The 16,218-nt window shown below is 43.4% G+C and overlaps 1 protein-coding gene across 1 annotated transcript; it reads left to right on the top strand.

Moving 5' to 3' along the window:
- The first annotated feature begins 1 nt into the window (after window position 1).
- Window positions 2-11,685, top strand: EAF1 (ELL associated factor 1). The gene is made up of 6 exons (XM_032236767.1): window positions 2-171; window positions 1,013-1,107; window positions 2,797-2,933; window positions 7,400-7,566; window positions 7,962-8,180; window positions 10,904-11,685. The coding sequence occupies exons 1-6, from the start codon at window positions 69-71 to the stop codon at window positions 10,948-10,950; spliced, it is 768 nt and encodes a 255-aa protein (XP_032092658.1). The 5' UTR covers window positions 2-68; the 3' UTR covers window positions 10,951-11,685.
- Window positions 11,686-16,218: the final 4,533 nt, after the last annotated feature.

Here is a 16,218-nt window from a genome sequence, read left to right as displayed (position 1 = left end):
GAAGGCGGTCAGGCGGGGCGGGGCGGCTGCGGGGGTTCTTGTCGTTCTCGGCGGGCGCCGCGGTAGCCATGAACGGCGTGGCGAACCCGCTGCTGGACAAGGAGGAGCATCCTCTGCAGCTGGGCGAAAGCTTCGAACGGCACCCTAAAGCCTCTTTCCACACCATTCGCTGTGAGTGCCCCGGCAGAGGCGGCGCTTATGGGCCAGGCCGGCGACCCCAAAACATCGGCTTGGTTAAGCCCCGTGTCAAAAGAGGGCCCTATCCGCTGTAGCCTGTGCCTGCCTAACCGAAAACAGGCTCCACTGAGTTCAGTGTGACTTACTCCCAGGTAAGTGGGTAAAGCAGCCTTACCCAGCCTGGTCCATTCCTAAGGTTTGGATTACAAGCTCCATCATCCTCAGACAATCAGTAGCCGCGTGCTGGGGTTCAATACTTTGGAGCGCACTATGTTGGGGTAGGCATACCTACACTTCTGTGGGAGTAAGCCCAATTGAACTCGCTTTGTGTGCTGTCTTGAGCTCTCAGAAGACAAGCTAAAATTTATAAATACATTTAATAGCACAGGACATTGATTAATATCTATTTGGAGCACCAGGAAAGAATAATTATTTCCAGAAAAAAGGTGATATTGTTGACCACTTACAGAGTTGTTGTTTAAAAAAACTGGCCTTATAGATGAACTTCAAAAAAAAAGGGATGAAGGAAATTTAAAAAAATTAAGGCTTTTCATTTTTATTTTTTGTAGCAGATACTTGATATAGCAGATAAAAAATGAAGATGCTGTGTTAGAGTTTTTTGTGTTATTGGCTAACAAAGAATAAATATTAGCAGAACATTATAAGGTGATAATTCAATTTAATTCCTACTCTGCACATTCACCCTAATAAGCTGGCTCCAAAATTATTTGAATGCCAATGAAAAGAATAATATAAATAAATGTTTCTAAATAAATACTATAAAACATCCTTGATAACATGATGTATATTTAATATCAGTTATTGTATCTTCTAGATGATTTTAAACCAGCATCTATAGATACGTCTTGTGAAGGAGAGCTTCAAGTTGGTAAAGGAGATGAAGTCACAATTACATTACCACATATTCCTGTAAGTTTACTATATCTCACATTGCAGATTTGTCTTCTATGTCAAGTTCTTACAAGCTTTGCTCTGAATTTTTCATATGTAGTCAGGCGGAACATGATATGCTTATAAAAACAATTTGTGGAAACTTGTTTAAGAGAATGCCATTTTTAACAACTGTCTATCAAATGTGCTGTGCATATTTTGAGAATAATTTCAAAAAAATATTTTGGTCTGACTACAAATGCAACTTGTTACTGTATCATTGAAATAAGCACTTCTGATTTCCAGGCAAGCTTGAAGAAAGATGTTGCTGCATTAATGAATCAAATCATCAGTATAATGCATCTTTATATCGGGTTTACAGTACTTTTGTCAGGTCCACTTAGGGATGCTGCCATTCTGAGTGGGGAGGGGGCAAGTTGTTGGAGCTGAATTCTTTGCATGCTTTCGTTTTTGCTATAATGGGTGGGATTTAAGGAGGGGGCAGTGGATGGGCTTCAGTTCCTCCCATCTGGTTCTCTAGAACTATATTCAGTTCTTTAATTTTATTTCTGATATAGGATATAAATAATATTGATGATATATTTCAGGGGTGTCAAACTCGATTTTTTCAAGTGCTGCATCAGCATTGTAGCTCTCCAGGGCTGGCTAGGGGTGGGGAGGAGGTGGGAGACAGGACGAACACCAACTGCAGCACCTTGCTGACCAAAACAGAGCACGGGGGCCCACGTTTCCCCCCCCCCATGCCGTGTTTTTGGCCTGGACGGCCTCCTGCAGCACTCTGCCGACCAAAATGAGGTGTGAGGGGATGCGGTCCTCCCCACTGCCTGTTTTGGCTGCCAGAGGCATTGCAGGCCGGTTCTTTGCTATTTCCAGATTTAAGCATTCTGTGGGATGGATCCGGCCTATGGGCCTTGAGTTTGACACCCCTCTTATATTTGTTTGAGATATTGAAGTTTAACTAAACTTTCTGTTTGATTTCTTTATAAACTATATTCTGAATTATAGAATATAAACTATAAAATATTATGTTGCATTGTGTATCTGCATAGAGAAGAATATTTAATATGAAGTGTTTATAGTGACAAAGTTAGCCATATCAGTCTGTTGTAGCAAAATCAACACATTTTTCTCTACTGGTTTATGAGCATTGTCATTCTAATTTCAGATATTTCTTACTTGTAGCAGACATAGTATACAGACTTTTTTGGAGGAGAAGATTAGCAAATGAATAAATCATTTTTGCAAATAGAAAGTTCTATACCAGTGATGGCTAACCTTTTTGTCCCCACGTGCTGAAAGCATGGGCAACATACTGCAATGTACATATGACCCCCCCCACATGCCTGTCAGACCCCCCCCCCAAGTGTACCACGCCCCTGCACATGTGCTCATGACCCTGCACATGCAACCCCCTGCGCTCCCCCCATACATGCACACATGTCTCCCACATGCACGGCAGTGCCATAGGTTCACCATCACAGGTATATATAGTAATTTTGCCAAAGTTCATATGATTTCTTTCCTGCATATAAAAATATTGTAATGACTATCATAGAACAAAATATTAAGAAAATACCAATTAAAGCATAATCTTCTGAGTTGGATTTTAGACTTTGATTATGCTATTCCATTATATCTGATTATCTTGACCTGCACATAAATACTTGTTTATATTCAATTATATTATTTACTTTTCTTGAAAATCAGGGTTCCACACCTCCAATGACTGTATTCAAAGGAAACAAAAGGCCTTACCAGAAAGACTGCGTACTTATTATCAACCATGACACTGGGGAATATGTGCTTGAAAAACTAAGCAGCAGCATTCAAGTCAAAAAGACAAGGTAAACATAAGGTTTATAAGGGTATAAAGCTTATTGTATTTATATGCCGCCCTATTCCCAAGGGACTCAGGGCGGCTAACAAACCCAAAGGGGGGGGGGGGGTAAACAAGGGAATACAACAAAGTACAAAGAGAATTTAAAAAGACAGTCAACAATCACACAATTCGAGGGGGGAAGGGAACTCGTCAACCCCAGGCCTGCCGGCACAGCCAGGTTTTAACGGCTTTGCGGAAAGCCTGGAGAGAGGTGAGGGTCCGAATCTCTGCGGGGAGTTCGTTCCAAAGGGCCGGAGCAGCCACAGAGAAGGCCCTCCTCCGGGTAGTAGCCAGATGACATTGGCCAGTAGATGGAACCTGGAGGAGGGCTAATCTGTGGGATCTAATGGGCCTTTGGGAGGTAATTGGCAGCAGGCGGTCTCTCAAGTACCCAGGTCCAATATCATGAAGGGCTTTATAAGTGACGACTAGCACCTTGAAGCGTATCCGGAGACCAATAGGTAACCAGTGCAGCTCGCGGAGGATAGGTGTAACGTGGGTGTACCGAAGTGCACCCACAATCCCTCGCGCGGCTGCATTCTGGACGAGCTGAAGTCTCCGAATGCTCTTCAAGGGCTGCCCCATATAGAGCGCATTGCAGTAGTCCAGTCTTGAGGTCACAAGGGCATGAGTGACTGTTGCGAGTGCCTCGGTTCAGGTAGGGACGCAATTGGTGCACCAGGCGAACCTGGGCAAATGCCCCCTGGTCACAGCCGACAAGTGATGTTCTAAGGTCAGCTGTGGATCCAGGAGGACTCCCAAATTGCGAACCCTGTCTGAGGGGCGTAGAATTTCACCCCCCAGCCTGAGCGATGGAATACTTAGCCAATTTTTGGGAGGGAAACACACCAGCCACTCGGTCTTGTCTGGATTGAGTGCAAGCTTGTTTATCCCCATCCAGACCCTAACAGCCTCCAGGCACTGACGCATCACGTCAACCGCTTCACTGAGTTGGCACGGGGCGGACAGATACAACTGGGTATCGTCCGCATAAACGATTGGCACAAACATGTGCCAATATCAATTAGCACAAAGTATAATTCCTCCTGAAGTAAACTGTTCAGCAACAGACTTTCTCGCATCCCCAGGTGCTCAGGATCACAGGACCCTGGTCTCTGGCTGGTGTCGTTTACCGCCAGGTCCGTGGTACAGAAGTCTCCCCTCATTTATGATCTCATACACGAGGGTAGAGCAGATCTCGTGTGCATTACGGAGACCTGGTTGGGCCATGAGGGGGTGTTCCCCTTAGTGAATTATGCCCACCAGGCTTCTGGGCGTTTCACCAGCCGAGAGCCCAGGGGCGGGGTGGGTGGGTGGGTGGCGGTGGTTATTAGGGAAAGTGTCGGACCTCAGGAGGTCACTGTGCCGCAGGTGGGCGTGAGTCCCTTTTTGTGAAATGGGGCCTTGGAGTTCAGGTGGGCCTTTTTGTTAAGTACCTGTTTCCCTGCTATGTTTCATCGGCCCTGCCGGAGCTGCTGAATGTGTTAGCCAGATTGGCGGTTGATTTCCCCAGGCTTATGATCCTGGGGGATTTCAATCTGCCTTCCATTGGCGAGACATCTGCGTCAGCTCAGGAGTTCATGGCTTCCATGATGGCTATGGACCTAACTCGGTTAATTCAAGACCCCACCCATAACAGGGAACACATGCTCAACCTGATTTTTGTCTCTGGGCAGTGGATGAATGATCTAGATTTAGGGGATATTTCTATCCAACTCTTGTCATGGTCTTATCATTTCCTCATCAGGTTTGACTTCCATACTGCTACCCCTTGCCACAGGGAGGCAGAACTGCCTAGATGGTTCCGCCCCAGGCGCCTGATGGACCCTGAAAGGTTCCTGATGGAGCTTGGGACTTTTCCTGAAGCCCTTGCTCACAGCTCGACCGAAGCCCTAGTGGAAGCCTGGGATAGGGCGGCCACTGGGGCCTTGGATCGCGTTGTTCCTTTGCGGCCTCTGACCCGGTGTCGATCCTGGGTAGCTCCCTGGTTTACTGAGGAGCTCCGGGAGATGAAACGCCAGAAAAGACGCTTAGAGAGTGGTTGGAGGGCCAGCCGGTCCGAATCTGATCAAACACTAATAATAATTCATATGAAATCCAACTTAGTGGTGATAAAAGCGGCAAAATGGCAACATTTTTCTGCTCTTATTGTGTCCGCAGATAACTGCCCAGCCGCTCTGTTTAGGATAACCCGCTCCTTACTTAACCAAGGAACTGAGAAAGATCCCTTGCAGAGTAAGGCTGAAGAATTTGTTCAGTATCTGCAGGATAAAATCGCTCAGATCCGGACAGGCTTGGACTCTGACTGGGTAGATTCGGGCGAGTCGACAGGGATGAATCTTGTGGAGACCATCTGGGATGAGTTTGATCCTGTGACCCCCAAGGGCATGGACAGGATTATGGGGAGACTCAGTGCTGCCACTTGTGTGCTGGACCTGTGTCCCTCTTGGTTAGTTTCGGCTTTCCGGGAGGAGACAAGAGGCTGGCTCCAGGCGATTACCAATGCTTCATTGAGAGGGGTTCTTTCCCACCGCCTTAAGAAGCTTTCCCTGGACCCAGCTTCTTTAGCCAACTATCATCCAGTCTCCAACCTTCACTTTGTAGCGAAGGTTAAGAGTTCCCCAGTACCTGGATGAAGCTGCCTACCTGGCTCCGACGACTCGGGGGTTTGGGAATGGGGGGCACCGTTTTACGGTGGTTCTTGTCCTACCTGTCATATCGGTCGCAGTTCGTGTTGACTGGAGGACAGGGATCGACCCCGAGGCACGTCACTTGTGCAGTGCCCTAGAGGTCGGTTCTCTCACCCCTCCTGTTCAACATATATATGAAACTGCTGGGCAAGATCATCCGTGGTTTTGGGGTACAGTATCATCAATATGCTGATAATAACCAACTTTTCATCTCTACCCCAAACTACCCAAACGATGCCCTCAATGTGATGTTCCGATGCCTGGAGGCTGTGCAGATCTGGATGGGGAGGAACAGACTCAAGCTCAATCCCTCCAAGACTGAGTGGCTGTGGTTTCCGTCATCCCGATTTGTGCATCTTGTTCCATCTTTGATGATAGGGGGAGAAATTTTAGCCCCCTCAGGGAGGGCCCGCAATCTGGGAGTCCTCCTGGATACGCAGCTTAATTTAGAACACCTGATAGCCGTGACCAGGGGGGCCTTTTACCAGGTTCGCCTGGTACATCAGTTGCACCCCTTCCTGGATCGGGATGCTTTGTGCACAGTCACTCATGCCCTCGTCCTTTCTCACCTGGACTACCGTAACACTCTCTACATGAGGCTGCCCTTGAAGAGCACCCGGAGGCTTCAGCTGATCCAGAAAGCGGCATGGGTTATCATGGAGGTACTTAGGTGCTCCCATGTTACACTCCTTTTAGGCGGCCTGCACTGCTTGCCAGTTGTTTTCCGGGTGCAATTCAAGGTACTAATTATGACCTTTAAAGCGCTCCATGGCTTAGGCCCAGGGTACCTGCAAGACCACCTACTGCCACCGGTAGCCTCCCACTGTCAAGTACGATCCCACAGAGTTGGCCTCAGGGTGCCATCGGCCAAACAGTATTGGCTAGCGACTCCCAGGGAGAGAGCCTTCTCTGTGGGAGCGCCTTCCTTCTGGAATGACCTGCCCCTGGAGCTTCACATAATCCCCGACCTCCAGTCCTTCTGACGCACCCTAAAAAGTTGGGTTTTCAAGCAGGACCGCCTGGCCTGAACAGAATAAAATAAATGATTTAATTGTTAATTTTAATCTAATTAAAAAAAAATGTATTGTTAATATTAATTGGGTTTGTTTTTGGATACTTTATTTAATTTCCTTTGTAACTTTTGTAGTATTTTTTTTTATGTTGTAGGCCTCCCTGAGTCCTTTGGGAAAAGGGCGGCATATAAATCCAATAAACAAACAAACAAACTTCCAGTTTGCGCATTGGGCTGTTTTTTGTCCTCCAGAAGCTTTAGGGAAATCTCCTTAAGCCTCCTGAGGGAGAAAAATGGCCCAACGAGCAACTCAGAAGTCTGTTCCCGAACTTGCGGTTTGTGTGTTGGGCCTTTTTTCACCCTCCCCGGGTTCTTAGAAAGTCTCTGGAGCCTAGGGAAAGTGAAAAACGGACCTACTGGACTCAACGGAAGTCAGAAAACGGGCCATTTCTGACCTCTGGAGAGCCTTCAGAGGGAGCCATTTTCGCCCTCCAGGCTCCAAGAAAGCCATGCATGCATGCACAGGACAGCGGGGGGGGGGGAGGTGACACACACATGTGCAGGAGGCACACCGTGGGGGGCATTATATTATGGGGGTGGGCACACACACATGCACGATAGCATGCACACGTGCTTTTGGCACCCAAGGCGAAAAAGGTTAATCACTGTGAAGCTATGGAAAGCAATTATATATTATACATGTTATCTGTTTTAAACATTTCCTTTTAGAGCTGAAGGCAGCAGTAAAATCCAAGCACGGATAGAACAGCAATCTGCTCGAGCTGCACAATCTTCCACCCAGTTCAGAGCTCCAACAAAGCCTGCAGCTGGACCTAAAACTTCACCACTGAAAGACAATCCTTCACCAGAACCTCAATTGGATGATATTAAAAGAGGTAGAACACTTATTATAATCTACCTACTGTTTGAGATGGGAAGATAATCTATTACTCCCCCCCTCCAAGTTTTCTTCAGTATATATTTTCAATGGCAGCACAGCTTATAACCTTTACCAGCCAGCCACCTCACAATTATATTAGTTGAAACCAAATCTAATTTAATTAAGACTGTTAACATCTCTTAAAACATGGACTATCTGGGCTAAATAATTGAGAGCTATATGGGGCATTATAATTAGAATCTCAGTCCTAGGGCAAAATCAGCCATACAGAGAATTAGAATTGCAGGGACAAGTGCTATCCATATGACCTTGAATTTCTTAAGAAAACTCAGGCTATATTTTTAATGAATAAATAAACTTTTAAAAATGACCCTCCTATTTTTACTCTAGAGCTAAGAGCTGAAGTTGAAATTATTGAGCAGATGAGTAGCAGTAGTGACAGCAGTTCATCTGAATCCGAGAGTTCCTCTGGGAGTGGTGATGAAACTTCCAGCAGTGATGGGGGTGAAACTGCACATCCTTCTCCTTCTCTGCAGTGTAACAACAAGAATGTAGTTGCCAATGGTACTGGCAGGGCACAAGGCAACAATCAACTCATGAATACTCTCAGTAAGTTTATTTTCATTAAGTATCATACAACATAAGTCATACAACATAAATGCAACCTGAAATTATGAGAACTGTAGACCAACTTCATGAGGGCATTATGTTCAGGAAGGCTGCTCTACGTACAAGTTGTCCTCATTCCTGGGCAATAATAACACTGAAATAACAAGATCTTTCATTTATGGGAATTGAGGAGTAATGTACGAGAATCTGTGGTTGACATCCTATAGGAGTTTTCTGTATAATGATCTCTACTCGCTCGTCTTTCATGTCCAATTGAAATGCATCCCATTGGATCAACTCAGTCAGGAGGACTCCATGTGGTTCCCTTTGGGCAATTAGCCTCTTCAAGTGACTTACTGTGGGAACAGTCTGCAAGCAGCATTAGCATTCAGAAGCCACATAAAATGGTGATACTATCTACAATTTGCTTGCATTAATTTCTGTCAGGCTGCTAAATGTTAATGCTGCCCACGCATTATGGAATTCAGTTATTTATAAAGTATATGTGGAGAAGATGAACATCAAGTGGCACATTCAAGAGGTTGTCCATAGAGATCCTTAAACAACTCAGGCAGTGGAGAAGCCGGCATAAGCCATAGAGTATAAGACGGGCAGCTCCCATCATCAGTCAGGAAAGCAATTTGAAAGGAGATGAAAGTCACAAAGAAGCTACTTAGACCTCACAATCAAGTTGCAATTAACTGAGAAGGAAGAACAAGTATAGGCATCTTGCTTAGATGATACAATCCTTTCAAAAATACATTTTATACATCCACAAAAACTTATCTACTTTTTTGCCATGTGTAACATTTGCATCTTTTTGGAGATACAAAAATATTTGTAGGCTTAGTTTCTTTATTTATTTTTGGATTTGATACTGCAGATAAGTGACATTGTGCACATTACAAACACACTTATTTTCTGTTGAGTCCTTGCTGCTCTCTAAATTGGTTGATTGCTTGTAGATGTTTCATTATTTGGCTAAGTAATAGCAATAACATTTAAACTTGTATCACACTCAGTAGTGCTTTACAACAGTGGTCCCCAACCCCCGGTCCGCGGACCGGTGCCGGGCCGTGGAGTACCTGGCACCGGGCTGCGCAGCGGCCGGGGGCCATGATCGCTGCAGCGCAAAGGCTCCTGGGCCATCGTGAACAACGCCCCCCCACCCCTGCGCGCGCTCAGCGGGCCACGGTAAAATTATCAAAGGCTGACTGGTCCGCGGCGATAAAAAGGTTGGGGACCACTGCTTTACAACACTCTAGATCAGTGATGAGTAACCTTTTTGTCGTCATGTACCAAAAGCATGCCCACACCCATAATGCAATGCATGTGTGATACCCCACCCCATGAGCTGTACACACACACACACACACACCATGTATGCATGTGTGCCCCTCATGCCTTGTTTTGGGCCTAGCAGTCTTCCCTTAAGTCTCCTGGGGCTAAAATTGGGCTATGGGGAAAGGGCACACCACATCTCCCTGAACCCTGTTTTGGGCCTAGCAGGCCTCCCTGAAGCCTCCTGGGACCAAAAATGGGTCGAGGGGACACCATCATAATATAGAAGTGTTATTTGCATATTGTCCCCAACAATCTGGTTCCTCGTTTTACCAACCTTAGAAAAATGGAATGCTGAGTCAATCTTGAGCCCTATCAGCTCAAACTCCAGGCTGTGGACAGAGTTTGCCTACAATACTTCATTTTAACCACTGCACCATTGAGGCTTTTTGTCATAAGATCATGAACTTGTCTAGATATTGCTTTATGCTTGATTGATTGTCTGGTATTAATCCCTGCTTTTCTGGGTATAGGCTGCTGGAGAGGATGTGTTCTGGTCTTTTTGTTTCCTTCTTAGGTGTTTTACTATCTCTCATGAATTATTTGTGAATGTGATTCTCTGTATATATCTTTAATGACTGATTTGTCAGAATGCTAAGCTTCCAGGAATTCCCTAGATATTGGATTTAGCTTGGTCTATGATGTTCACAGTTTCTCATTTGAAGCTATGATTGAGTGTCCACATGTTGTGTGATTAATGAGTGTCTTCTGACTATCAGTTGGTATTCATGCATGCAGTCTGCTGGTCTTATCTGTCCATCATAGTGGCTATTATTGCTGCAAGTAAACAATCAAACTCAGAGAGTATCACAGACTCCACAGTTCAACCCTAAGCTAAATGTATTTCCTTCTGTTGGAAATACCCATTTTCTTTTTCCAAGACATACTTCATTTATACACTTAATAGTTAATATTAATGTCACAATCTTTCTATAGACAGTACTGACTTCCATTATTCAGCATGGCCTCATAACTTAGAGCAGTTGCTATTGGCCTGACTGATTCAGATCTAGTCTAAAGAAATTGATACTAGCACTGCATACAGTTTCTTCAGTTCATATTTGTTCAAAGTCCCATTATTGGATCAACTCTGTGATGGAGCAAATAAAAAACCCTAAACTCTATTAAAGAAAGCTTCAAGTTTAGTGATTTTCACAGGAATCATTGTAACATTTGGGCTTCTCATGAATCATGCCAAAGAACACTAGGAACAGAGAAATAATAGAATATCAAAAACTAAATCCACTTGGAGTAAACTCTTTAAGGGTCTTTTAAAATTGCTGCCTATTTTTGCTCTTGGTGTCTCTGATAGCTAACATTTCATAATTCATCAATGTAGAATTTAATTGGAAATTAAAATACTTCTCTTTTTTTAACAACAGGAAATGACTTGCAGTTGAGTGAATCTGGGAGTGACAGCGATGATTAAATTACATTTGCTGCTTTGGTTTCGTATCAAATAAAAATGTAGATTTAATGAATAATAATACAAAAGTGGTAACTGATCTACTGGAACCCACCTATATAAATATAATTGTTAACATTATGTGACCTGAAAGGAACAAGAAATGTTCTTGGATAGAACTGTCCTCTCTTTATTCTAAGTATAAATTAAACCTGTTGTAGTATAATCTTCTAACTTTTTTTCGGTAGGTGTGAATAATTTTAATCTAAAACTGAAATCTATCTTCAAAGATGTCATATACTCTGTATTCTAATAAGATTCTTGCTTGAAAATTTAAAGCAAAAGTTATTTGTAAGCTATATGTCAACCATTTTTTTAAAAGTATACTGCATTTTTCAGACTATAAGACACACTTTTCCTCCCTCAAAAAGTGTGTGAAAATGTCTGCGTTTTATAGAGTTAATATTGTGGCGGTGAGGAGGGTTGGTGTGGCACTAATCATCTATTCTAGGAGGCATGAAATGCTGCCGCCACGTATCACTGTGTATCGCCGCTGCTGCAGCTCGTTTGCTGCCAATTGGTGGCAAACGGCCCAAGGCAAATGGCCCATGATGATGGTGGCAACTTCCCAATTTTTTTTCTTGTCCTCCTCCTCTAAAGCTAATGTGCATCTTATAGTCCAAAAAATACAGTAATTTGATATTCAATGAGATATCAGAATAAGAATGATAGTGCCTAGATTTCATAAGTTTAAGGCAGGAGCACTAAATTACAAAAATGGATATTAATGGTGAATAAAAATTCCCTTGTGACAAGAAAAGTTTAATCATCTTACCCTGCTACCCTGTTTCCCTGAAAATAAGACCTCCCCGGATAATAAGCCCATTTGGGCTTTTGAGCGCATGCGCCAAAATAAGTCTTCCCCCGAAAATAAGCCCTCCCTAAAAATATTGCAACACAGCAGCAGCCATGAGGTGACCACGCTCGCCACCTCCTGCACCTCAAAAATAAGATCTCCCTGAAAACAAGCCCAAGTGCTTACTTAGGGGCTGAAACGAAAGACCCTGTCTTATTTTCAGGGAAACAGGGTAGCAGGGAATTTTCACAGTATTTTTTTCAGGTTTTCCTGAAAATATTTTACATTATAAACCACTTGGCAAAGGTATGTATCAACAGGCTGATGAACATAATTTCTCAAAAACTAATTGTAAACTTAGCTGTAAGAATTTACTAGGTTTTTTTATTTTTGCAGGGAAATTATATGGTCATTTGTGCACAAATGGCCATTTGTGTGCAAATAAAAAAACATAGATGCCATCTTATGCAAGTATTTCATATTGTGCATATATATTGGCTGTCTTAAGTATTGAAGAAGTCAGTATTGTTTAGTGCTCCATACCCCCAAGCACAATTAAATTAAGATTACAATATGTGTGTTATAAATAAAATTTCTGTGAATAGAAATAATTGTAAGATTTTCTTGTTTACAAATATTTAATGCATATAGCATGGAATGATAATGTCTGAAACTTCAGATGAGACTACAGAAATACTGTTTCATATCTATCTTGGAACAATTGTTAGCCATGACATACAATATTTTTGTTTCAAACACTGATTAGTCTCATTTGTCAAGCTACTTTGGTTATAAGAAGAAACAACTCTTCACATTGTTTCCTAATGAATTATTTTAAACTTCATACATGCTTTGTACTACATACCAGCTAACCCAGTTATACAATAATTTGAAATAAAAAAGAGAAAATTAATGCAGAAAACTTCTTTCACCACTAAAATATTATTTCTTGAGAATATTAGTTGAGTCAATTTAAATGAATTTTTCATAGACTGTTTTTGTAGAGCTAACAAATAAATGGAGGAGCTGAGCAATGTTGTAATTCTGGGACAGCAATACACTTTAAACTCACCATCAGGCCTATGACCCTTTCATCACTGCCCAAAATCAGAATGAGGGGAATGTTTATTCATTTTTGTTTTGATTGACACATTGTATGCCATTAAGGCTGTAAAAATTAAGTTTCAATGAAATCTCAGAACAGTATTCACTTTTTTTCCGTAGCATTGCAAGATGAAATCATGATACTTATATAATTTTGACTAAAGCAAGAGAAATTGTTCTCATTATTAAATATATAAATATTAATATGGCTGCAAGGCTGCAGTATTATATGTGCTTCTTCCAAGTTAATTGGGGCCTTTTTAAAAATGAGCTTTATCATGGAATTTCAATTATTTTATAGAGGCATGCAAATAATAACCTGAACGAAAAGAATACTCCAATAGGTAGGAGAGGGCTTCCAAACTATTCACGATCCATAATATTTGCATAGGAGATGTTTTGATTCCTAAAGGGAATTCTTCTGATTCATATGGCCAAAAAGCAGGACTATTGAGACAACTGAAGTGTTCAACTGTTGAAGTATTAAAGGAATAAAAATAAATTAGGAAGTATAATGCATTTTTTTAATGCAATTTTGCCTCAGATATACTTGTATCATCAATCTATATTTGTTTATATTTCTATAATTTAGATTATATTATTTGTAATATTTTGTAGTTTTTCTTTTAAAAATTTATTTAAATAAATAAATAAGCTTCAGCACAAACATTGTAACAGAGGTTTCTCTCCTATTAGAATTCATCTAACCTGTTAGAAATTACCATATTTTTCGGTGTATAAGACACACCTTTTTTCCTCAAAAAAGAGGCTGAAAATCTGGGTGCGTCTTATACACTGGGTGCGTCTTATACACTGAATACAGCAGCTTTTGCCTCCCGAAACCCCCCTTCACCAAAATGGCCATGCATAGCTTGTAGGAGGCTTTCAGAGAGCTCCTGTTCACAGTGCGATTACACAGTGGTGAAATTCAAAAATTTTCCCTACTGGTTCTGTAGGTGTTGCTTGATGGGTGGGGGTCATGTTACTGAGTGGGCAAGGCCAATTTGATATCACTCATGGCAACCCCACCAAGCCAATCTGTCCCTTTACAGTCTCCCCTCCTTCCCGGGATCGTACCTTAAAGCCAGCAGCTGCCTTCTGACCAGCTCCACTGCGAGGCCATCCCTCGGTTGCTGCCGTTCTCCTGGCCTGGTCTGGCCACGAGCGGCACCAGTAGGCAGTGGGGTGCACATGCACCACACATGTGCACATGTGCACCCCATTGCCTGCTGGTGCCACTCATGGCTGGACCCGGCCAGGAGAATGGCAGCAGCTGGAAGGATGGCCTTGCAGCAGAACTGCTCAGAAGGCAGCCGGAAATGATCACTGGCGGCTTCTCGGTGTGAAAACTGACTGAGTCTCAATGTGTCCTCCCACACCAAGGTGGGAAGATAGGTAAGTGAGTCCAGCAGTGAGTGGGTGGGAGTTCTGGGGCAAGACTAGAGTCGGGGAATGGCGCATTCCCCAACTCAGCCAAGATGGGCGGCAAGCAGGCAGTGGCTCTGGGGCCTAAGAAAATGGCACATCTCTGGGTCCCAGCCCCCGACCCAAGATGAAGGGCAAGCGGGCGTCATACATTGCTTACCTTTGGTGAGCTGAGCAGAGCTGGTGAGGCAATTAGCTGGGCCACATGGTGAAGGCAAAATATATAGAGTTGGGTGGGTGGAGTGAGCAGCGAGCAGCCGGAAGAGGTGATAGGGCAGGTGTCGGCAGGGCCAGTCAATCTTACATGGGAAAGGAGATAGATGATAGGTAGGTAGGTAGGTAGGTAGATAATATGCAGTTTGTGGTGTATTTGGGTCTTTTCCCATGTAAGATTGAGAGTATCTTGGTGATGTTTCGACGAGGTCCCACTCGTCATTCTCAGGCTGGTGTCTTCAGCCTCGTGCCTGTGCGAACAAAGCGTGATCGGAGCTGCCGTCTCTCTATAAATACTGGTGGGGGTGTGTGGAGTGCTGGCTCTGTTGCTGCAAGCAGATTGGTTGGCTGTGTTGTAACATCTTGATTAGTGACACAGGATGTTATGAAAGAGCTAACTAATCTACAAACATCAATTCCATCAACTAATCAAGATGTTACAACACAGCCAACCAATCTGCTTGCAGAAACAGAGCCAGCACTCCACACACCCCCACCAGTATTTATAGAGGAGTGGCAGCTCCGATCACGCTTTGCTTGCACAGGCACACAGCCAAAGACACCAGCCTGAGGATGACGAGTAGGACTCGTCAAAAAGTCGTCAATCTAAAGGCAACAGTAAAAAATATTGGGTTTCTGTCTGGATGGTCTCTTGTGACGAGCCGAAGACAGAGAGTGGAAGTGTGACCTTCCTCCCATATTTGGGCATACCAGGGGTTGTGACTTTAAATATATGTGTGTGTGTGTGTGTGTGTGTGTGTGTGTGTATTCGGGTCTTCCCATGTAAGATTGAGATTGTGTTGGCAACATTTCAGCGAGGTCCCACTCGCAATCTTCAGGCTGGTGTTTTCGGCTTCATGCTTGTGCAAGAACACCAAAAACAACAGCCTGAAGATAGCGAGTGGAACCTCGCCGAGACATTGCCAAGACAATCTCAATCTTACACGGGAAAAGACCTGAATATAACAAGACCAGCATACTTACACCCGTGAAAATCTACAAAAACATATAATATACATAATTATGGAAGCTATCGAAATAGAGAAACAGCACCACAACATGAATAAACGTGACGATACCTCCCGCCTACCAGACATCTGGAAACCAGCCCTAGTCAACAAACGAGCCCCACCCACCACCCAGGCTGTTACAACACAAAACAACAGACACACAGCCAGCACCAATCAGCACCAATCTACCAATCATGATACAACTACACAGCCAATCAATCCACTTACTGAAACAAAGCCAGCAGTCCACACACCCCCACCAAGATTTATAGAAATATGGCAGCTCTGACCACGCTTTATTCACTCAAACACGAAACCGAAAACACCAGCCTGAAGATGGCGAATAAGCCACCACCAATCCAATTTTATCCACAACCTTACTAAATCCTATTGGGCCATGGTGAATTGTCCATTTATTCCCATTCATGAAGAATAGAAGCAGGACACAACAATTTCCAATCTCTGAATCTCATTGCATCACCAACAATGGAGCAGCATCTTTCAGGGCACCATGCACATTTTAGCTCCCGAGTTTGTCACTGCTCTCTACCTCCCTGTCAGGGTTCCAAATAGTATCCAAAATTAAATCAGAATCCAAGGCAAAGTATTTCTCAAAGTTTCAAAGTTTATTAATAGAGCCATGATGGCACATCTGGGAAAACCCGAATCTGAAAACTTCCTGGT

The sequence above is a fragment of the Thamnophis elegans genome, chromosome Z (assembly GCF_009769535.1).
Source record: "Thamnophis elegans isolate rThaEle1 chromosome Z, rThaEle1.pri, whole genome shotgun sequence".
Lineage (NCBI taxonomy): Eukaryota > Metazoa > Chordata > Lepidosauria > Squamata > Colubridae > Thamnophis > Thamnophis elegans.
The sequence above is the reverse complement of the archived record's forward strand: the minus strand, read 5'-3'. Positions and strand labels throughout refer to the sequence as shown.

Coding starts and splice junctions, on each gene's coding strand:
- EAF1 (XM_032236767.1), top strand. CDS start 69: ATGAACGGCGTGGCGAACCCGCTGCTGGACAAGGAGGAGCATCCTCTG. Junction 172..1,012: donor CTCTTTCCACACCATTCGCT/GTGAGTGCCCCG, acceptor TGTATCTTCTAG/ATGATTTTAAACCAGCATCT. Junction 7,567..7,961: donor ATTGGATGATATTAAAAGAG/GTAGAACACTTA, acceptor TTTTTACTCTAG/AGCTAAGAGCTGAAGTTGAA.